Consider the following 24,089-nt stretch of genomic DNA (forward strand, 5'->3'; position numbering starts at 1 on the left):
AACTTTAGACAGGAGAATTTTTTCTGATTCCGTCAATTTTTGCGGGAAGCGAAGCGGGGGGGGGGGGGGGGGGGGGGGGGGGGGGGAGGTGGGAGGAGGGAGGAGAGGTAGCGGCTGATCTTTAAAAAAGTTCCACGAAATTCAATATTAGGCCTTCTGTTGTTTGTTATATATATATTCCTGATCTTCCACTTAATCCACTTAACAAAGATCAAACAGAAACGGTTCTTTTTACAGAAGACACAAACTTTACAATCAGCCGCCAATATACATACAGCAACAGAGGAAAATATAAATAGTATGTTCATATTATAGACTGGTTTTCTGTGAACGTTCTCATTCTTAAATTTTAAGAAAACTCATTAGGTCCTATATTCAATTCTGTCTACCAAAGGGCACACCAGTGATAAATTTAAAGCATTAATAGGTGTTAGTAAGAACGGCAGAATCTTCAGATTTTTCGATGTACTGATTGATGAGAATATAATTAGATTTTATAGCTTCTTGATCAACCCACCTCAGCCATTTCTGCATTTCGTGTTATTCAAGCCTTGAAGAGAAACAAGTAATTAATTTAACATAGTTTGATTATTTTCATTCGGTTATGCCATATGGAATTGTATTCTGAGGTAATTCCTCTGTAAGAAAGAAAGTCTTAATTTCACAACAGCGTGGCATAAGAATAATATGTTGTGCTCGCCCTCAGTCGTCTTATGATAACTGTTCGAGAAGTTAGATATTTAACTATATCATCGTAGTACATACTTTCTCTCGTGAAATTTGTGGTGAATGTTCGATTAGAATTGATGTGGTTTAATGACTTCCATAAACAATACTAGGCTTCGCCCCTCTTCAGAGCTAAATTAGAAAAATCTTTACTTATAGGTGGACAGTGGGCCTAAGTCTCATATGGAACGCACTGCGTCAGCCTGCACAATTTGGAGAGCGTGAGTGTCACTCGAACACAGTTCTTTAAAATTACTCACGTTTACTAGACAGCAAGCCGCTTTCGTGCAGCTCCTGCAATTTCATTACACTTCACCTCTGGTGGTCGTGCCAAATAACGTTCCGCAAGTTACGAACACACTTGCGTAACTCTTGAAAGTGCTTATCCGAAGTACTGAGTTACAGTTTCATCTTAGTAGATCTATACACACTGCTCTACTACTAAAACAAGTGTTCAAGACATTCTCTAGAATGTTTTGACTCCCAAAGGAAGACGACGACGTGTGGGCACCTGCCGCGACCTGATCGAATTGTAAAACACAGACAGTTCTTTTCTGAACATAAATAAATAAAATCATCAAGGGTGACGAGACTCAGTGTTATCAATACGAATCTACGACAAAAGCGAGCAGAAACTCACATGAAACTGACGACGTAACAGACATTCAAGTCAATGTGACGCGCAAGCTCAAAAACATTCCAAGGAGATGGTAAAATCTTCTTGGCTGTCAACCCGAGAAGATTTTACCATCAAGATTCACCCAGAATGCCCAGGTTCTCATATAACATTCCAAGGAGGACTTTTCTGACAGTTTAACATGGTTGTGTGGACGTTCTGTGCGAAGTACGAGGTGCATTCAAGTTCTAAGGCCTCCGATTTTTTTTTCTCCAGACTGGAAAGAGATAGAAACATGCGCATTGTTTTAAATGAGGCCGCGTTCATTGTCAATACGTCCCAGAGATGGCAGCACCGTACGGCAGATGGAATTTTACCGCCAGCGGCGAGAATGAGAACTGTTTTAAATACTTAAAATGGCGATGTTTTCCTTACTTGACCAGCGTGCAATCATTCGTTTTCTGAAGTTGCGTGGTGTGAAACCAATTGAAATTCATTGACAGTTGGAGACATGTGGTGATGGAGTTAGGGATGTGTCGAAAGTGCGTTCGTGGATGCGACAGTTTAATGAAGGCAGAACATCCTGTGACAACAAACCAAAACAACCTCGGGCTCGCACAAGCTGGTCTGACGACATGATCGAGAAAGTGGAGAGAATTGTTTTGGGGGATCGCCGAATGACTGTTGAACAGATCGCCTCCAGAGTTGGCATTTCTGTGGGTTCTGTGCACACAATCCTACATGACGACCTGAAAATGCGAAAAGTGTCATCCAGGTGGGTGCCACGAATGCTGACAGACGACCACATGGCTGCCTGTGTGGCATGTTGCCAAGCAATGTTGACGCGCAACGACAGCGTGAATGGAACTTTCTTTTCGTCGGTTGTGACAATGGATGAGACGTGGATGCCATTTTTCAACCCAGAAACTAAGCGCCAGTCAGCTCAATGGAAGCTCACAGATTCACCGCCACCAAAAAAATTTCGGGTAACCGCCAGTGCTGAAAAAATGATGGTGTCCATGTTCTGGGACAGCGAGGGCGTAATCCTTACCCATTGCGTTCCAAAGGGCACTACGGTAACAGGTGCATCCTACGAAAATGTTTTGAAGAACAAATTCCTTCCTGCACTGCAACAAAAACGTCCGGGAAGAGCTGCGCATGTGCTGTTTCACCAAGACAACGCACCCGCACATCGAGCTAACGTTACGCAACAGTTTATTCGTGATAACAACTTTGAAGTGATTCCTCATGCTCCCTACTCACCTGACCTGGCTCCTAGTGACTTTTAGCTTTTTCCAACGATGAAAGACACTCTCCGTGGCCGCACATTCACCAGTCGTGCTGCTATTGCCTCAGCGATTTTCCAGTGGTCAAAACAGACTCCTAAAGAAGCCTTCGCCGCTGCTATGGAATCATGGCGTCAGCGTTGTGAAAAATGTGTACGTCTGCAGGGCGATTACGTCGAGAAGTAACGCCAGTTTCATCGATTTCGGGTGAGTAGTTAATTAGAAAAAAAAAATCGGATCCAGTCTCTAAACTTTTCGGATTGACGGAGTGTGTATAAGTTGCTCCTATAATCAGTCAATTTCTGTTCACTGATTATTATTAGAAAGCACTTTTCGAAAACAAGATACACGCTTCTACGTAATTTAAAGCAAATCAAAATCATAACGCCTCGGCCGTCCATCCGCAGGACATAAACGTGAACTCACTCCGACTACCGGCACGTAATTGTTCAGAAGCTAGGAGCGCGGCGACAACGCCCAGCCGCACGCAGCCCTGTGAAATGTCCAGAGATAAGGCTACGTCGGAACGACAGCGTGCTTGCACGCTGTATCTCTCACAGGTCAATAGAGCGCAGGTACTCTTTGTTCAGTGTTCCCGAAGTACCGCTTACCTTACAGAAAAATAGTTCGAGGTACGATTTTTAGGGAGTGAGGTGACTATCTAACAAAATTATGATTCTAAATATCAGGCCATGTTTGGTCGTGAAACTCCTTCCTCAGTGTTGTGATTGGGCTTTGGCAGAAATTAACGTTAGTGTGAAGCAGAATGTCTTTTACCTATCGGTTTGCTTTGGGGAATCCTATTTGAAGCATGTGCACTATGTGATCAAAAGTATCAGGACACCAGGCTGAAAATGACTTAAAAGTTCGTGGCGCCCTCCAATGCTGGAATTCAATATGGTGTTGGCCCACCCTTAGCCTTGATCACAGCTTCAACTCTCGCAAGCACACGTTCAATCAGGCGCTGGAACGTTTCTTGGGTAATGGCAGCCCATTCTTCACGGAGTGCTGCACTGAGGAGAGGTATCGATGTCGGTCGGTGACGCCTGGCACGAAGTCGGCGTTCAAAAACATCCCAAGGATGTTCTGTAGGATTCAGGTCTGGACTCTGTGCAGACCATTCCATTAAAGGGATGTTATTGTCGTGTAACCACTCCCACACATGCCGTGCATTATGAACAGGTGCTCGATCGTGTTGAAAGATGCAGTCGCCATCCCCGAAATGCTCCTCAACAGTGGGAAGCAAGAAGGTGCTTTAAACATCAATATAGGTCTGTGCTGCGATAGTGCCACGCTAAACAACGCCCCCTCCATGAAAAACACAACCACACTATAATACCACCGCCTTCGAATTTTAGTGTTGGCACTATACACGCTGGCAGATGACGTTCACCGGGCATTCGCACATACCCACACCCTGCTATCGGATCGCCACATTGTGTACCGTGATTCGTCACCCCACAAAATATTTTTCAACTGTTCAATCGTCCAATTTTCACGCTCCTTACACCAAGAGAGTAAGATGAAGGCAGAGAGGTCGAGTTGTCAATATTCTAAAAGGTGAAGTTTTATCAGACCATAGTGCTTTACTACACGTGATCCTGTTGGAGGTGACATGCCGTTGCCTTGCTCCGACCTCTTAACTGAATTCCTTAATCAGTTATATTTGAACCACAATGCATCTAGTATAGCACGCTAACATGACAGAGTGACAGTGTAGAAGATGCCACTACAGGAACCGACACTGCGCGCGCGCGCTACGGATTTGTGGCGGTTTTTATTTTCTGGCACAGCATGGTAACCCTTAGCTAACACTTCACGACGGTCATTTCAGTACACTCCATGAAGATACACTATGTGATCAAAAGTATTCGGACACCCCCAAAAGCCGGCCGGTGTGGCCATGCGGTTCTAGGCGCTACAGTCCGGAACCGCACGACCGCTACGGTCGCAGGTTCGAATACTGCCTCGGGTATGGATGTGTGTGATGTCCTTAGGTTAGTTAGGTGCAAGTAGTTCTAAGTTCTAGGGGACTGATGACCTTAGAAGTTAAGTCCCATAGTGCTCCGAGCCATTTCATTTCACTGCTTTACAGGACATCCATTGGAAGTTAATCCTTAACTCGTAATAGTACATGTTACGTTGTGGGTGTAGTGAAATGAGGAAGTGAATCAAACGTATTACCGTTGCTTGAATGAAAATGTTTTGGATGGGGTGGGTATGACATCGAAGATAAACAAAAAACCGGTTTATCCATTTAATCATGTACTTTTACTACTATTTACTTACCAGTGTTAAATCAGGGGGTAGTCAAAGTACATAGGAGAATCAGTATCCGACATCAAAGGTGCATATTTCCTTATCTCTGGCTGCACTTTCGGTGGCTTCTTCCATCAAAGCCTCTTCTACATCGTCATCCATTCATTTTCCTGCTACTGCCACTAGACTGCTAACGTGCATTTTCAACAGCCAACACCTAGTTATTCTCTTTTCGTACTCGAATGTATACATCAACCGCGCACACCCCGGCGTAGCCAAGCATCTACACGACCCGAACTTGTCGGAACATGATTACCGCAGGCGACGCGGCATCATTGTTGTAATAAATAGTAGGAACCTAATTAACGATTAACGGACTCAAAAAAATTAACCGAAGTTAGAGAGTCTACCGATTAAAGGTGTTGTGCCCAGCTATCGTTACTAGGGTGATGGTGACAACTTTCTGTCGAGTCACAGGCGATGGAAAATGGGTTCATCACTCCGAAACGGAGACAAAACTGCAATCCATGGGGTGGCGTCGCACCACCTCTCCTCCGAAGGAAAAGTTCAAAGCCGCACCCTCAGCCGGTAAGGTCGTGACGACGGTCTTCTGGGACTCTGAAGGGGTTATTATGTTTGATGTCCTCCCTCCTGATGCAACGATCAACTCTGAAGTGTATTGTGCTACATTCAGGAAATTGAAGACATGGCTTCAGCGTGTTCGTCTCCACAAAAATGCAAACGGCATTCTCCTCTATGGCAACGCAAGGCCTCACACAAGTCTGCGCTCCCGATGTTGTTGTTGTGGTCTTCAGTCCTGAGACTGGTTTGATGCAGCTCTCCATGCTACTCTATCCTGTGCAAGCTTCTTCATCTCCCAGTACCTACTGCAGCCTACATCCTCCTGAATCTGCTTAGTGTATTCATTTCTTGGTCTCCCTCTACGATTTTTACCCTCCACGCTGCACTCCAATGCTAAATTGGTGATCTCTTGATGCCTCAGAATATGCCCTACCAACCGATCCCTTCTTCTAGTCAAGTTGTGCCACAAACTCCTCTTCTCCCCAATCCTATTCAACACTTTCTCATTATTTACGTGATCTACCCATCTAATCTTCAGCATTCTTCTGTAGCACCACATTTCGAAAGCTTCTATTCTCTTCTTGTCTAAACTATTTATCGTCCATGTTTCACTTCCATATATGGCCACACTCCATACAAATACTTTCAGAAACGACTTCCTGACACTTAAATCAATACTCGATGTTAACAAATTTCTCTTCTTCAGGAACGCTTTCCTTTCAATAGCCAGTCTACATTTTATATCCTCTCTACTTCGACCATTATCAGTTATTTTGCTCCCCAAATAGCAAAACCCCTTTACTACTTTAAGTGTCTCATTTCCTAATCTAATTCCCTCAGCATCACCCGACTTAATTCGACTACATTCCATTATCCTCGTTTTGCTTTTGTTGATCTTCATCTTATACCCTCCTTTCAAGACATTGTGCATTCCGTTCAACTGCTCTTCCAAGTCCTTTGCTGTCTCTGACAGAATTACAATGTCATCGGCGAACCTCAAAGATTTTATTTCTTCTCCATGAATTTTAATGCCTACTCCGAACTTTTCTTTTGTTTCCTTTACTGCTTGCTCAATATACAGATTGAATAGCATCGGGGAGAGGCCGCAACCCTGTCTCACTCCCTTCCCAACCACTCCCTATAGGAGCTCACAAAACTTCGTCGTACTGTTCTTCCTTAGCCACACTAGAGTTCGCGACCCGCAACTTGAACGGAGATTAAGATGACAAATGGGGTTTTGTACCCAAAACAGTGGAGAATGGCACGGTGTAATGAAATGCTGAATAAAAGCAATCTGCTTTCAGGTAAGAAAGTGTTGCATGACTCATTGAATGCCCCCCCGTATAAGCTCAGACATAGCGTGGCGGCGGACAGCACTTGCGGCCAAGTTGTATGTGATTTAGTACACAACTGGCCATTAAAACTGCTGCACGAAGAAGAAATGCAGATGATAAAAGGGTATTCATTGAACAAATATATTATACTAGAACTGACATATGATTACATTTTCAAGCAATTTGAGGGCATAGATCCTGAGAAATCAGTACCCAGAACAGCCACCTCGGGCCGTAATAACGGCCCTGATACGCCTGGGCATTGAGTCAAACAGAGGTTGGATGGGGTGTACTGGTACAGCTGCCCATGCAGCTTCAACACGATACCACAGTTCATCAAGAGTAGTGACTGGCGTATTGTGACGAGCCAGTTGCTAGGCCACCATTGACCAGACGTTTTCAATTGGTGAGAGATCTGGAGAATGTGCTGGCCAGGGCAGCAGTCCAACATTTTCTGTATCCAGAAAAGCCTGTACCGGACCCGCAACATGCGGTCGTGCATTATCCTGCTGAAATGTAGGGTTTTGCCGGGATCGAAAGAAGGGTAGGGCCACGGATCGTAACACATCTGAAATGTAACGTCCTCTGTTCAAAGTACCGTCAATACGAACAAGAGGTGACCGAGACGTGTATCCAATGGCACCCCATACCATCACGCCGGGTGATACACCAGTATGGCGATGACGAATACACGCTTCCAATGTGCGTTCACCGCGATGTCGCCAAACACGGATTCGACCATCATGATGCTGTAGACAAAACCTGGATTCATCCGAAAAAATGACATTTTGCCATTTGTGCACCCAGGTTCGTCGTTGAGTACACCATCGCAGGCGCTCCTGTCTGTGATGCAGCGTCAGTGGTAACCGCAGCCATGGTCTCCGAGCTGTTAGTCTATGCTGCTGCAAACGTCGTCGAACTGTTGGTGCAGATGATTGTCGTCTTGCAAACGTCCCCATCTGTTGACTCAGGGATCGAGACGTGGCTGCACGATCCGTTACAGCCATGCGGATAAGATGCCTGTCATCTCGACTGCTAGTGATACGAGGCCGTTGGGATGCAGCACGGTGTTCCGTATTACCCTCCTGAACCCACCGATTTCATATTCCGCTAACAGTTATTGGATCCCGACCAACAACAGCAGCAAATTCGCGATACGATTAACCACAACCGCGATAGGTTACAATCCGACCTTTGTCACAGTCGGAAACGTGATGGTACGCATTTCTCCTCCTTACACGAGGCATTACAACAACGTTTCACCAGGCAACGCCGGCAACTGCTGTTTGTTTATGAGAAATCGGTTGGAAACTTTCCACGTTGTAGATGTCTCTACCGGCGCCTACCTTGTGTGAATGCTCTGAAAAGCTGATCGTTTGCATATCACAACTCCTTCCTCCTGTCGGTTAAATTTCGCGTCTGTTGCACGTCATCTTCGTGGTGTAGGAATTTTAGTGGCCAGTAGTGTAGCATTCCGCGACGTTTGGTGCAATGCAGCGGTGGACGAGCGCCGCGCCGGAGACGAGCCACTTGTTCGTACGCGAGCGCGTCCGCGCCGATACCGCGGCGGCGGCGGCGGCGGCGGCGGCGGCGGCGGCGGCGCGGGGGTGGGGCCGACGGGTCGATGCGCCGCCCCTGGCGGCCGCGCCGCCCCCACCGCCCCCCGCGCGGCCGCCCGCGGCTGGGGCTGGGGCTGGGGCCGGGCCCGCGTCACCGGTCGATGCGGCGCCCACGGCGGCTGCGGCGGCGTGCAGGTGGGCGGCGTAGCGGCGCAGCCCGGCGCTCCGTGCTCTGACGTGCGTTCCGTCGCCAGCCCGGCTGGCCCTCTCCACGCCCCATCACTCAGCCACTCATCACCGCCTTTCTGCTGGCCCGAGCCGGCGGCACCTCCACGCAGCATTTAGAATACAGGGGATACACGGCCAGAACTGGAAATTTCGCTTTTATTTGTAACAAACATATAACAAACTGCAAATGAGTTGTCTTTCTACTCTGTGAGTTACCAGAATGATTTGTTATTAATAAATGCGTGTATGTTTATCTTGGCAAGGTTCTTAGAAACTGAAGCGCCAAAGAAACTGGTATAGGCATGCGTATTCAAATACATCTACATCTACATTTATACTCCGCAAGCCACCCAACGGTGTGTGGCGGAGGGCACTTTACGTACCACTGTCATTACCTCCCAGACCTGTTCCAGTCGCGTATGGTTCGCGGGATGAACGACTGCCGGAAAGACTCCGCGCGCTCGAATCTCCCTAATTTTACATTCGTGATCTCCTCTGGAGATATAAGTAGGGGGAAGCAATATATTCGATACCTCATCCAGAAACGCACCCTCTCGAAACCTGGACAGCAAGCTACACCGCGATGCAGAGAGCCTCTCTTGCAGAGTCTGCCACTTGAGTTTGCTGAACATCTCCGTAACGCTATCGCGCTTACCAAATAACCCTGTGACGAAACGCGCCGCTCTTCTTTGGATCTTCTCTATCTCCTCTGTCAACCCGATCTGGTACGGATCCCACACTGATGAACAATACTCAAGTATAGGTCGAACGAGTGTTTTGTAAGCCACCTCCTTTGTTGATGGACTGCATTTTCTAAGGACTCTCCCAATGAATCTCAACCTGGACCCGCCTTACCAACAATTAATTTTATATGATCATTCCACTTCAAATCCTTACGCACGCATACTCCCAGATATTTTACAGAAGTAACTGCTACCAATGTTTGTTCCGCTATCATATAATCATACAATAAAGGATCCTTCTTTCTATGTATTCGCAATACATTACATTTGTCTATGTTAAGGGCAGAGACATGCAAACAGGCGGAATACGGTGCCGCGGTCGGCAACGCTTATATAAGACAACAAGTGTTTGGCGCACTTGTTAGATCGGTTACTGCTGCTACAGTGGCAGGTTGTCAAGATTTGAGTAAGTTTCTACGTGGTGTTATAGTCACCGCACGAGCGATGGAACACAGCATCTCCGACCTAGCGATGAAGTGGGGATTTTCACGTACTACCATTTCACGAGTGTACAGTGAATATCAGGTATCCGGCAACACATCAAATCTCAGACATCGCTGGGGCCCGAAAAAGTGATGTTGACCCCAGATGCGTCTAGATGCATCTCTGACAAGTGACACGTCCTTAAGCATCCTGTCTGATCACCTGCATCCGTTCATGTCCATTGTGTATTCCGACGGACTTCAGCGATCCCAGCAGGACAAAGCGATACCCCACACGTGCAGAGTGGCTCTAGGAACATCCTTCTGAGTTTAAACACTTCCGCTGGCCACCAAACTCTCCAGGCATAAACATTATTGATCATATATGGAATGCCTTGCAACGTGCTGTTCAGAAGAGATCTCCATTCCCTCGGATTTGTGGACAGCCCTGCAAGATTCACGGTGTCAGTTCTCTCCAGCACTACTTCAGACGTTAGTCGAGTCTATGCCATGTCGTGTTGCGGCACTTCTGCGTGATCGCGGGGGCCCTACACGATATCTGGCAGGTGGAGCAGCTTCTTTGGCTCTAAGTGTATTTTGAACAATACCATTTTGACTACCCAGATGCTTTGAAAATGGGACCCGACCCGAAACTAGTCGTCAAATAAATAAAAGTGAAAATTGCAATTTTCGCTGTTTTTTCGTTGTATTGATTAACACTAGTTGCTGCCCAGCTGTTACTCCAGCATTCTGTAAATTGGTAGCATTTTTATGCCGCACTTCGACAGTACATTATTCTTGATCTACAGGGCGTCTGATAAGTCACTCCCTATTTTTAAACAGTTACAATTTCTTTATTTGTGAACCAGTTTTCTTGGAACTCCTTTTGTTAGAAACAGCACCCCTTGCTGCTGTGTTTAAAATTACTTTAGACTTACACATAAGCTACAGCATTCTCTTCGCATTTTTTTTAAACGAATTGGTACGTGCGGTTGTTCCATTGTGAAATTACTGGTCATACACGATCTTGAAGCACTTCCAGATATCTTTCGCCATTCATTGTGTTCCGCATAGAAAAAGGACCAACAACTTCGGATGACACGATACCACACCGTACTGTCACCTTCAGACGCTCCGCCGCGCGGGAATAGCCGAGCGGTCTGAGGCGCTGCAGTCATGGACTTTGCGGCTTGTCCCGGCGGAGGTTAGAGTCCTCCCTCGGGCATGGGTGTGTGTGTTTGTCCTTAGGATAATTTGGGTTAAGTAGTGTGTAAGCTTCGGTACTGATGACCTTAGCAGTTAAGTCCCATTTCACACACATTTGAACATCTTTTTCGGACGCCCCTCTGCTTTTTCAACACTTCCGTGAGGGTTTTCGACTGCCAAGTAGTTGTAATTATGCCTGTTTACAAATACTCCAGTGTGGAAAACTACCTGATCAGTCCATAGAATGTTCTCAAAAAGTCCAAGCCATTCATCATTCCAACCCAAGAAAATTTCTCCAAACTCCCCTCTTCTTTCACAGTCTTCAGGAAACAATTGCTGCACATCATGTGTCTTCCACGGCGTAAAAGTGAGATCTTTCTTAAGAATCGTTGCAACTGCATAACTTGGAAGACCACTTTCACGAGATCCTTGACGCAGTGATTTCTTAGGGCTCCTCGTGAACGTTTCACGACCTCCGTCAACGTTCTCTGCTGTCCTCGAAGTTGATGATATTTTGCATCGGCGGCACTCACCATTGTTAGTAACTTGAAATGGCAATTTCCAACCGTTTTTGCATCCAATGTTGCATGGAGCCCTCGTTCAGCCCTCCACAGCCTTTGTACTCACACCACAGATCCATAGACCTCATAACGAGCTGCTATTTTGGCCCGTTCGATGTTAAACACTACCTGAAGAAGTGCTGTTTCAAACAAAAGTAGTTCTCATAATTTCTTTATTTATGAGCCAATTTTCTAACTGTCAAAAATAGGGACTGACTTATCAGACACCCTATAAAACACACAGGACGCCGTGGTTTTTATGTTAGCTCGACTTTTCACGTAAAGCACTATTACCAATTATGTTTAACTATCCGTGATACTCTCGCTGTTACGTCAATTCGTCTACGAGATGAATATTGAATAAAAGTTTACATTTCGGTAGTGATATCTGGATTATCATGCATGTAATATATGGGGGTGGACAGAAACATGTAGACACGACGCATTACCTTGCCTAATACGATGTAGAAAAACCGTTGGCATTAAAAACAGCTCCCAGTCGTCTGGGAATGGATAAATACAGGCAGCGTTTCATTTTCAGTGGAAACTTATACTCTCCTTCCTGCAAAATAGTGGAAAGGTCATGTAACGACGGTGCAAGTGGATATCTATCACGCACCCTTCTTTCCAAAGTGGATCACAAAGGCTCAATAATATTGAGGTTCGATGATTGAGGTGGCCAGAGGAGACGCAACAGTTCATCATCGTCTCACAAACGCGTTTTGTTTGGTGATGTTTGGTTTGTGGTGCGCTCAACTGCGCGGACATCAGCGCCTGTACAAAGTCTCAACGCTTGCCTCTAGACCACGAGCCGCGGACACAAACGCAGTCCTGGACGATGCGAACCAAGTGAACAGGGGCCCTGACGCCTTGGAACACAGAATCGCCACTGGGGAAAAAGCCAAACTAGTCACAAAATCCTTGACAATAAAGCGACCTCGCTGGTTAACCATGGGACCCATGGAATACCACGATATGGATGTGCAAACCATCGCCGAACCCCCGCCATGTTTCGCTCTTGGTCCGTAAACTCGGCCAGAAGTTGGAAACCGTGTGAAACAAGACTCATCCGAACAAATAACATCCTTCCTTTGTTCCGTGGTCCAGCTTTTGCACTTTCGGCACCGCGTTTTCTGCTAAGGGCTTTAGAATCCCATCTCGCCCTTTAACTCCCACCTTATGGAGCTCCCTTCGTGTTGCTTTCGTGCTGACAGGGTTAGCGAGTGCGACATTCAGTTCTTCAGCGACTTTTGCAGCTGTCTCCTGTTTTTCGCCACAACCATCAGTTTCTGTCATGATCACTCGACGCACACAGTTTCGTCCGCGTTGTGACTTAGCGGTTGATGTTTTCCCGGTTTCCTTATATGCGGTGTAAATATTCGATACGATGCCTGTTGAAACACCAGACACATCTGGTACCTTGATTGTGGAAGCACCCACCATAGGAGTACCAACAATTTCCCCACGTTCTAAGTCATTTGGCTCAGACATAATGCACTCACACCTACATAGAACACAGTTCTGAGCCGCGCGGGATTAGCCGAGCGGTCTCAGGCGCTGCAGTCATGGGCTTTGCGGCTGGTCCCGGCGGAGGTTCGAGTCCTCCCTCGGGCGTGGGTGTGTGTGTTTGTCCTTAGGATAATTTAGGTTAAGTAGTGTGTAAGCTTAGGGACTGATGACCTTAGCAGTTAAGTCCCATAAGATTTCACACACATTTGAGCATTTTTTTTAACACCGTTCTGACCACGCCTAGCACTTGAAACCTATTGAGGGCACTGGACAGATACAACAGCGCAAATGTGCGTGAATTCCTAAGGTACCGAACTGCTGAGGTCCTCTGTCCCTAGACTTACACACTATGCAAACTAACTTAAGGAAAGAACAACAAACACACCCATACCAGAGGGAAGACTCGAACCTAGAACGGATTTTCCACTGTTTGTCTTTTTGTGTTGATGATTTTTTAATTTATTTGGGGGAAACACGAGTGAGGATGTTCTATGTGACGTTCAAACCCAGTTCTGCAAGGTACTGGGCGGCTGCATTTACCACTCTGCGAATTAGCACAGTGCAAGCAATATATCTTGCGGTGCACAACAGGAAGTAAATATTGTTTCTCTGAATTGTTCCTCGACGACATTAGAGAGATAACGGCGCCTATCGGTGCATAACAGGAAAGTTGGGACGCAGTGTGGCTCTGATGGCGCGGAATCGTGCAGAAGTGAAATTTGCAATTCTGGCTTTTTTTTTCGTTGTACTGATTAGCGAAAGTCGCTCACCTGCAGTTATTCCAGCATGCTGGAAGTTCGTAGAACAGTTTGACAACGTGCAGGCTACTACAGGGTCCGTCGTTACGCAAGTAAACATCCAGTCAGCGGTCGGTGCTGGGAAATCTTGCCGATTTCATATAAACGCTAAGACAAAAAAACGATGCACTCCGAAGGACTTACCCGACTGTGACGGAAATCGGTAGACGTGATGTACGTGCACAAACAAATGACTACAATTTCAGAAAAGCTGCGCGATTTCTTCAAACGAAAGAGCTTCATAAATTGCGCAAGTCAATAACGCGTTGGTAGACATCTGGCACTTATGCGAGCAGTTATTCGACCTTGCACTGATGGACAGGGTTGTTGGATGTTTTTCTGACGGATATCAAATGGTTCAAATGGCTCTGAGCACTATGGGACTTAACTTCTGAGGTCATCGTAGCGGTCGTGCGGTTCCACACTGTAGGGACTAGAACCGCTCGGCCACCCTGGCCGGCTGACAGATATCGTGCCATATTCTGTCCAATTGACGCGTTAGATCAGCAAAACTCGGAGCCGTTTGGAGAGTTCTGCTCATAATGCCTCATGGCTTTTCCTTTTTTGTTTCTATGGTCGGCCAACTACTGTCACACTCGGTGTGATTTTATTTCCTTTATTCTGGTTCAAAAATGGTTCAAATGGCTCTGAGCACTAAGGGACTTAACATCTGAGGGCATCAGTCCCGTATACTTAGAAGTACTTAAACCTGACTAACCTAAGGACAGCGCACACATCCATGCCCGAGGCAGAATTCGAACCTGCGACCGTAGCAGCAGTGGGGTTCCAGACTGAAGCGCCTAGAACCGCTGGGCCACAACGGCCGGCCATTCTTCTGGTCTCTGTCTGTGCCCTTCCCGTCCAGTGCCCTTCCCGTCCAGTGCCCTTCCCGTCCTGTGCCATCTCTTGCCATCTCTATTGTTTGTTCTTATTCTTTGTGGGTGTTTCGAGTTCGTGGAAAAAGGGACCGATGGCCCTAGTAGTCTGGTCCCTTCAATCCCACAAACCAACCAACCATAATGCCTCAAACGTTCTCAATTAATTGGGAAGATATCCGGCGGCCTTGTTGGCCAAGGCAGGATTTTGCAAGCACGAAAACAAGCAGTAGAAACTCTCGCCTTTTGCTAGCGGGCATTATCTTGCTGAGATGTAAGCCCAGGATGGCTTGCCATGAAGGTAACAATACGGGGCGCAGAATATCGTCCACGTACCGCTGTGCTGTAAGTATGCCGCGTATGACGACCAACAAATCGGTCCTGCTGTGAAAATAATTGGCATCCTAGAACACCTCTCCTGGTTGGCGGGAGACAGTCAGTTCATTGTCCTACCGCTTTCTGGGGCATCTGCAGACATGTCTTCACTGGCCAGTTCGAAGCGAGACTCATCACGTAAGAAAATTCTATTCCAGTCAATGATATTCTAGGCGGAAAATGTGCCTGGAAATGCCCCAAACAGCGTTGGGATACCAAAGTGATTGTCGCCCACCATAAAACCCGACAGCTAGAAATGATGGTCTGGGGGGCCATTTCTTATCATAGAAGGACCCCTTTGGTTTTTATCAGCGGCACTCTAACACCACGCCGGTATGTCCACAATATTTTGTTGGCCTTCACGGGAAGCCATTCTGGGCTTACGGTTCAGCAAGATAATGTCCGCCCGCACACGCGTGGGTTTCTACTGCTTGTTTTCGCGCTTGCCAAACCCTACGTTGCCCAGCAAGGCCGCAGAATCTCTCCCCAATTGCAAACGTTGTAGCATTATGGTCAAGACTCTCCACCATATGGGGATTTTTACGCTCTAATGCGTCAGTTGGGCAGCTCAGGAGGGTATCCAACAACTCTATTAATCAATGTCAAGCCGAATAACTGCTTGCATAAGGCCCCACAGATGGACCATTGCGTTATTGTTTTGCTCAATTTGTGAAGCTCTTTCTCTTGAAGAAATGCCGCTCCGATAGCTGAATGGTCAGCGTGACGGACTGCCGTCCTAAGAGGCACGGGTTCGATTCCCGGCTGGATCGGGGATTTCCTCCGCTCAGGGACTGGGTGTTGTCTTCATCATCATTTCATTCCCATCCGGCGTGCAGGTCGCCCAATGTGGCATCGAATGTAATTAAGACCTGCACCAAGGCCACCGGACCTGTCCCGTAAAGGGCCTCCCGGCCAATGACGCCAAACGCTCATTTTCATTTTTCTTGAAGAAACCATCCATTTTTTCTGAAATTGTAATAATTTGTTTGTCCGTCCACGTATGTCACATCTACTGATTTCTGTCCCTTTCGGATAATTGCTTCGTGGTGCGTCGTTCATTTTTTTCTTAGTCTATCAAGTCTACAGCCGGTGTTCAGAGCTGTTTTTGAGAACATTTTAATAAGGTTTCCATTTTTCATTATGAAACGAAGAAAATATTAACAGCATTCGGAAATGTGACTTTCACACTGAAATGAAAAAGAAAACTTTTACTGAATTTTAGGTTTTTAGGAAAAGTTGCTTGACACAATTTCTGGCCGGCCGGAGTGGCCGGGCGGTTCTAGGCGCTACAGTCTGGAACCGCGCGACCGCTACGGTCGCAGGTTCGAATCCTGCTTCGGGCATGGATGTTTGTGATGTCCTTAGGTTAGTTAGGTTTGAGTAGTTCTAAGCTAGGGGACTGATGACCTCAGACGTTGCGTCCCATAGTGCTCAGAGCCATTTGCACCATTTTTGAACACAGTTTCGGTTGGCACAGAAAATCTTATTGGTTAGAGTGACAGCTCAAGGTAAGCAGAAGATCCGTTTCGAATTCTGTCTGATGTATGTTGATTGCTTCCAGTGGTCATACCAGTTGATTCAAATAATTCCATGTCAACGATTTGACTGTCGAGTCACGGTTAGTACATAAAAATCACTACGAGCTAGCCGCTTAGCAAGCCGCTGCCTGCTCTCCGTTCTGTCTGTTAAGTGCGAGTGCATTTTGTCATCACATCCCACAGTTGCAGCCATCCACGGTCGCGTCAACCAGATAGCTGGCTACCAGCTACAGCGGTATAAGAAGAATTTTGGGGCATCAGACCATATAGGATGCATACTGCAATCCATTTCCGCGGATGATATTGTACTCCCGCCGTGGTGTTTGTTACGATATTGGATCAGGCACTAAAGACATACAGCGTTTCACGCTCAGCATGACTCTTCCACTGTGCTCCACAGTGCACACCACTTTCTGACGTACACTAACTTTCGTCATAACAGCGCAAATGGAGAAGGAATGTGACAGACTAGGTGCGTGACAAATGGGTAAAATTACAGAATTTCTCGAGGTGTGACACTGTGTTCGATAGGCTACATGTCGGGTGTTTTTCCGGAACACAGAAGCAGTGTTAACATCGCGTGGCGGCAGAGTCCTCTGAAGGAGTGAAAGTATCTCGTGCTCTAGGACCTCGCTGACGTGGAGGTTGCCGTGAAGATTACCTTCAACACTCAGGAGCAGCTACCGTCAATACAATTGTTACCGACTGTCACTGGAGTCAGGAAACAAACTGGATTATGTAAAGAAAGAACCTTCACCTTGTTTCTGACTCCAACACAGTGCTATGGAGCACACAAACACTAATGTTTATATGTTTGAATTTTCTATTGCAGATATGGTAACAGTATTCACTTGGTTGTGATGAGACTTTTTTTCTGCTTAGAAAATCAAATGGCTCTGAGCACTATGGGACTTAACATCTGTCGTCATCGGTCCCCTAGCACTTAGAACTACTTAAACCTAACTAACCTAAGGACATCACACACATCCATGCCCGAGGCAGGATTCGAACCTGCGACCGTAGCGGTCACGCGGTTCCAGACTGAAGCGCCCAGAACCGCACGGCCACGCTGGCCGACTTTCTGCTTCGGAAATACAGCACGATTAAGAACATGACAGTCAGCGATGGGGAATACCGACGACTGGAAGGAGCAGTTACAAGTAACATGAAATGCTAGTTATTATGTCCAGATTAAACAAATTATTTAAATACTCATTGTGCTAATTTGTAGGGCTCGGGACTTGATCCCTGCGGTATCGAGTGAATCGGCTGCTGGCAAACGAGGATGGAAAACCGTTTCCCCACCGGGGCGTGGGCTGTGGAGGTGGTGGTGACGAATCGTATGGTGGACAGTCGGTAAAAAATTCATGCTTAAGAAAGTCTTTTATTCATGTCAGTTATAGGGATGGAATCGTAGCTGGAGGTAAGGTTGTTGTCCTCTGACTGGAGACAGGCGAACGGCATGCCGGCGTCAGCGGTTTGCCTGCCGGGTAGATGCGGCGTTTCTCGCTGAAACAATCGGTTTTAGAATATATGGTTTTTTTCACGCCAATTTAACCTGTCTGTTAAAACCGCTCAAAATAACCGGTTTCTGAAACAACCGATTTCGATTTATTATTCCTATTATTTCCTGTCATAAATGCAGAAATCTAACTCACTTTCGAGATACTTAGAATAAGTGCTTTTCTCGAATAGTGATAAGTGATGGAATACTAGAAAAAAAATCGCCAGTGTTCTCCAAATAATTCTACGTTTTTAAAATTCTGCTCAAAAGTGATGTTATAATCGGCGACCATACCACCATTTGGTCAATACGAATAGTAGTCAGTGACAAAGAGTGAAAAGAGAGTCTGTTAACTGTCTGTTTTCGAGGGCTACAAGCAGACCAGCTACCGTTGTTGTTGTACTGCATTACTGCGTCACTTCGTAAAAATATTTCCAGACTCAGGTCGGCACCAACCTGCAATACAACGGATGTCCGGCGACGACGGCGCGAAACTGCCGTCTAGACCAACTCCCGCACACTGCATACCGAAAGCCGTGACGCTATGGCAGCACACACATTATTGTCACAGCAGGTGCTGTACCCATTCGTTTCCCATGTGTTTGTTGCTATTTTCTGTGGGCATTGTTGCCAAAATTACACTGACTCCTTGAGAAATAACAACTCGATATTTCAAAACAATGCACATTTTACGATTAAAAGTAGTCCTTTTTTAAAATAAGCTTTATTTAGAAGCGAAAAATTGTAGTACTTCTGCTGTGGCTAACTGATATTTCGGTTTTCTTTCTAGGTTATTAGTCAATAATAAAAAAACAGCTCTTATAACCGAGGCCAAATAAATACCGAAAAATACCAGTAATTCGGAATTAAAATACCTGTATCAGTTTTAACCGGTCGGCTCTTCCCATCCCTACTACTACCAGACCGGCAGCGCGTGGTAACGGCGGCGATTGTTGGCGTCAACGCAGCCATGCAGTCCTGACGTCATGCAGTGTGCCGTCAGCGACAGATGACAGAGGCAACCCCTCGCTGCTTCGTGGCCGCAGCGTACACACGCCGGGATACATAGAGTTTAAGCTGTGGTGTCCGGCATGGCCGGAAACGATGAGGTTCGCCCTCCCGGAGCGATGGTGAGCAGCAGTGTAGGCCCGCACAGGCCGGAAACAGCCACAGCTTGTAGCTGGGCATCTAGCTGCCCCAAGATCGAACTCATTACGCGCCACGGAGGTACCCGTCAGCAGAAGGTAGTCACCCAGTCGATGACCCAGCGGTGCGAAGGCCCCAAGTTTGCAGACTTTAGCCGAGGAGGAACCTGCACCCACTGGTGGCTATGTCCGGGGATGGCGGCCGGCTGCTTCATCTTGTACTGCAAGTCTCAAAATCACGAGCTTGCATAGACTGCGTCGCCCAGCGTACCTTATACACCTGATTACTGCTGAGTGCACCACATCTGAGAGTGACGATCTAAGTTACGTGGTATATATGTGAGCCAGGTTCGCTAATGTTTTTCCCACGGCAGTACTTCAACCCAGAAATCATAACAGGGTGGAGCGCTCGGCTGTGACCATTAGTCAGTGGTGACTTCACTCATCCTTATTGTCTCGTCACGTCAGCTTTTCTGGATGCCCTGCCACTGCTGTAAGGTGCCCCAGCTCCCGTTTCAGAGGCGGTGGCTGGCATATTCTGCAGCGTCAGCGTGCTGAATAAGTGTGCTTGCACTTTAAATATTCTTTCTTGCTCCGTAGTGCCTGGCCTTCAGGCTGACGGGCACTTCTCCCTCAGTGGCCTCGTTCTGCTGAATCGACGCTGGGCAGTTCATTACGCCGGACTCGACTGTGGCACAACAAAATGTTTCTTTTGACAAAAAATGCTGGTCCAAGCTAGGATATTAATTTGGCACAAATTTGCATTCGTCACAACACTTTCACTGTATTGCTCGTTCAACATTTTTGGCTCTTTATATCTACGGTGTCCGCAGCTCGTGGTCTCGCGGTAGCGTTCTCGCATCACGAGCACGGGGTCCCGGGTTCGATTCCCGGCGGGGTCAGAGATTTTCACCTGCCCCGAGATGACTCGGTGGTGTTGTGTCGTCTTCAAATGGTTCAAATGGCTCTGAGCACTATGGGACTTAACATCTGTGGTAATCAGTCCCCTAGAACTTAGAACTACTTAAACCTAACCAACCTAAGGAAATCACACACATCCATGCCCGAGGCAGGATTCTAACCTGCGACCGTAGCAGTCGTGCGGTTCCGGACTGAGCGCCTAGAGCTGTGTCGTCTTCATCATCATCGTAATTTATCCACATTACGGTTGGAGGAAGGCACCGACAAACCACCTCCATTAGGACTTGCCTAGGACCTTCCCCTACGCTCTGTCAAGAAGCATGGAACTTCACTCATTTCATATCTACGGTAGCACTGTCTGCCGCAGTATTGAACAAATCAGTGCGTCACATTACGTATTGGAATTACTCGACTAAGTCTTTAAATAACTGTGTGAATTAGACATGCAGTGCAATTCTAAACCTAATATAAGACTTATTTCTTACATTAAATAAATCGTACAGGATAAGAAATATTACATAAACAAATTACATCAGCAACATGTACGTCTACATAGATAATTAGCAAGCCACCTACGTTCCACTCGCAAATAGACCAATGGAGAAAAGACTGTCTATATGTCTCTGGATGAGCCCTAATTTCTCGCATCTCATCTTCTTGGTCCTTACGCGCAAAATTTGTTGGCAGTAGAATGATTCGGCAATCAGCTTCAGGTGCTGGCTCTCTAATTTTTCTCAATAGTGTTCTCCGAAAAGAACGTCGCCTTTCCTCCAGGGATTTCCGTATGTGTTCAACTAACGGTAACAAATGTAGCAGTGTGCCTCTGAAATGCTTCGATGTCCTCCTCCAATCCGATCTAATACGGATCCCAAACACTCGAGCAGCATTCAAGGATAGGACGCTCAAGCATCCTATATGCGGTCTCCTTTACAGATGAACCATACTTTTCTAAAAATTCTCCCAATAAACCGAAGTCGACCGTTCACCTTCCCTACCACGGTCGACACATGCTGGTTCCATTTCATATCGCTTTGCAACGCTACGCCCAGATATTTAAGCGACGTGACTGTCAAGAAGTACACTACTAATACTGTAGCCGAACATTACAGGTTTGTTTTTCCTACTCATCCGCATTAACTTACATTTTCCCACATTTAGAACTAGCTGCCATTCATCACACCAACTAGAAATTTGGTCCAAGTCACTTGTATCCTCCTACAGGCACTCAACTTCGACACCTTACGTACACCACAGCGTCATCAGCAAACAACCGTAGATTGCTGCCCATCCCGTCTGCCAAATCATTCATTTATACAGAGAACGACAGCGGTACTATCACACTTAAGAAGTCTTCGAGCAGCTGACGTATCTGTGAACTTATTCCGTATGTTCGTACCTTCGTTAACGGCTTGCAATGGGGCACCGTGTCAAATGCCTTCCGGAAATCCAGTAATATGGAATCTGCCTGTTGCCCTTCATCCTTAGTTCGCAGTATATCACGTGAGAAAAGGGCAAACTGGAGTTTCACACGATGCGATGCGGTCTAAATCCATGCTGATTCATGGACATAAGCTTCTCAGTCTCAGGAAAATGTATTCGAACTGAGAATATGTTCAATGGTTCTGCAGCAAACGGAAGTTAGGGATATTGGTCTATAGTTTTGCGGGTCCGTTCTTTCACCCTTCTTGTCTACAACAGTCACCGCTTTTTTCCAGTTACTTGGGACTCTGTGCTGGGCGAAAGATTAACGACAAATGCAAGCTAGATAAAGGGCCAATGCCTTAAGTACTCTTTGTAAAACAGAATTGGGATTCCATCCGGACCTGGTGACTTATTTGCTTTCGAATTTTTCAGTTTTTTCTCTGCGCCAGAGATGCTTATTACTGTGCCGTCCATATGGGAGTCTATCCGATGGTCAAATGACGGTATGTTTGCACGATTCTCCTGCGTGAACAGTTTCTTGGACGCGAAATTCAAAACTTGGACTTTCGTTTCGCTATCTTCAGCTGGTTGAAGTAGAGAGGATATAAAATGTAGACTGGCTATGGCAAGGAAAGCGTTTTTGAAGAAGAGAAATTTGTTAACATCGAGTATTGATTTAAGTGTCTGGAAGTCGTTTCTGAAAGTATTTGTATGGAGTGTAGTCATGTATGGAAGTGAAACGTGGACGATAAATAGTTTAGACAAGAAGAGAATAGATGCTTTGGAAATGTGGTGCTACAGAAGAATGCTGATGATTAGATGGGTAGATCACATAACTAATGAGGAGGTATTGAATAGAATTGGTGAGAAGAGGAGTTTGTGGCACAACTTGACTAGAAGAAGGGATCGGTTGGTAGGACATGTTTTAGGCATCAAGGGATGGCCAATTTAGTATTGCAGGGCAGCGTGGAGGGTAAAAATCGTAGAGGGAGACCAAGAGATGAATACACTAAGCATATTCAGAAGGATGTAGGCTGCAGTAAGTACTGGGAGATGAAGAAGCTTGCACAGGATAGAGTACCTTGGAGAGCTGCGTCAAACCAGTCTCAGGACTGAAGACCACAGCAACAACTACTACAATCTTCAGCTGCCACACTAGACTGGTTAACAGGGACTGAGCGGAAGCCTTGGACCCGCTTAGCGTTTTTACGTAGAACCGGAATTTTCTCGGGTTGTTAGCCAGATCTTTTGCTAAGGTATGACGGTGGTAGTTGTATGCTTCGCGCAAAGATATTTTCACAGACGCAAGAATCTCTGCTAACCTTTGGTTGTCATTATTTGTACGTTCTCTTTTGAACCAAGATTTGAACCGAGAATGCTACAGCCACTGCTTCCTCAGCATCTTCCGAACTTCGTTATTAAGCCATGGTGGGTCTTTTCCATTCTTTATCCGTTTACTAGACACACAACTCTCCACACCACGATTTACAATCTTCTTGAACTTTGCCCATAATCTCTCTACGTCCATCTTACTGGAACTAAGTGACGTCAGTTCACTCTCTAAGTGAGATGCTAACAACTGTTTATATGCTGTAACTAGGAGAAACACTCTCCTAGCCTTCTTGACTGATTTATTAACTTTCGTAACCTTAGTTGCCGTAGACATCATGATCGTTAATCCCCGTTTCTACACTGACACTGTCCATATTTGTAACTACAAAGTCTAAGATATATCAATTGCATGTGGGCTGCCGAGCTAGCTGCTCGAGACACTTTTCAGAAAACCTGTTCATAAGTATTTAACACGGCTGTCTGTCTGTACCCCCGCAATGAATCCATAGACACGCCAGTCTATAATCGGTATGTTAATATCGCTTCCAACTAGTATTGCATGATCTGGGGATTCACGCGCTGCTGACCGTAGGCATTCTTTGAATGACTCCAGAACTGCCACAGCAGAATGAGGTGGCAGGTAAAAACATCCAACAATTAACCTGCTATACGCGACCAGATAACTTCACTGTCGCTCTCCACTTCGACCTAAATAGAGACAATAATTTGTCAACTGCAATGAACACTCCCCCTCCTATCGCTTTTATCTCTCTTTCCGGTATATGTTCCACGACTCGCTAAATGTTTCAGAACTTTCCACTTCGGGTTTCAGCCAACTCTCGGTCCCAAGAATAATCTGAGCACGTGTGCTTTCCTGGAGGGCAGTAAATTCGGGAACTTCGTTACGAATACTTCGACTGTTTATTCATTAAATTTTGACAGTCGAAGTGTCTTTACTCTTAAAGCGGTCTGTTTTCCCTTGCTGCCTATCGACTGGCGAGTGTTCATCAGAGTACGTTGAACTACAGCCTTGCCTAAGAAAAATCCCTCATGTGCACTGTGTTACCCGAGCAGCTGCTTCCTTCGTGTAGTGCACCCGTGACCTACATGGACAGCTCTAATAAGAATGATACGTTGTAAGAGTTTCATT

General features: G+C 46.3%; 2 protein-coding genes across 5 annotated transcripts in view; both read left to right on the forward strand.

The window, feature by feature from the left end:
• The window catches only part of LOC124616393 (cuticle collagen 2-like), a 113,185-nt gene extending 104,478 nt beyond the window's left edge, over positions 1-8,707 (forward strand). The window contains exon 2 of the mRNA XM_047144699.1: positions 8,250-8,707. Within this exon, the coding sequence (XP_047000655.1) occupies positions 8,250-8,707 (458 nt within the window). The remainder of the gene's footprint in view (positions 1-8,249) is intronic.
• Positions 1-24,089, forward strand: part of LOC124615364 — a 200,560-nt gene that overhangs the window by 125,193 nt on the left and 51,278 nt on the right. The window lies entirely within an intron of this gene.

Source organism: Schistocerca americana, chromosome 5, assembly GCF_021461395.2.
Source record: "Schistocerca americana isolate TAMUIC-IGC-003095 chromosome 5, iqSchAmer2.1, whole genome shotgun sequence".
In the NCBI taxonomy this organism is placed as follows: domain Eukaryota; kingdom Metazoa; phylum Arthropoda; class Insecta; order Orthoptera; family Acrididae; genus Schistocerca; species Schistocerca americana.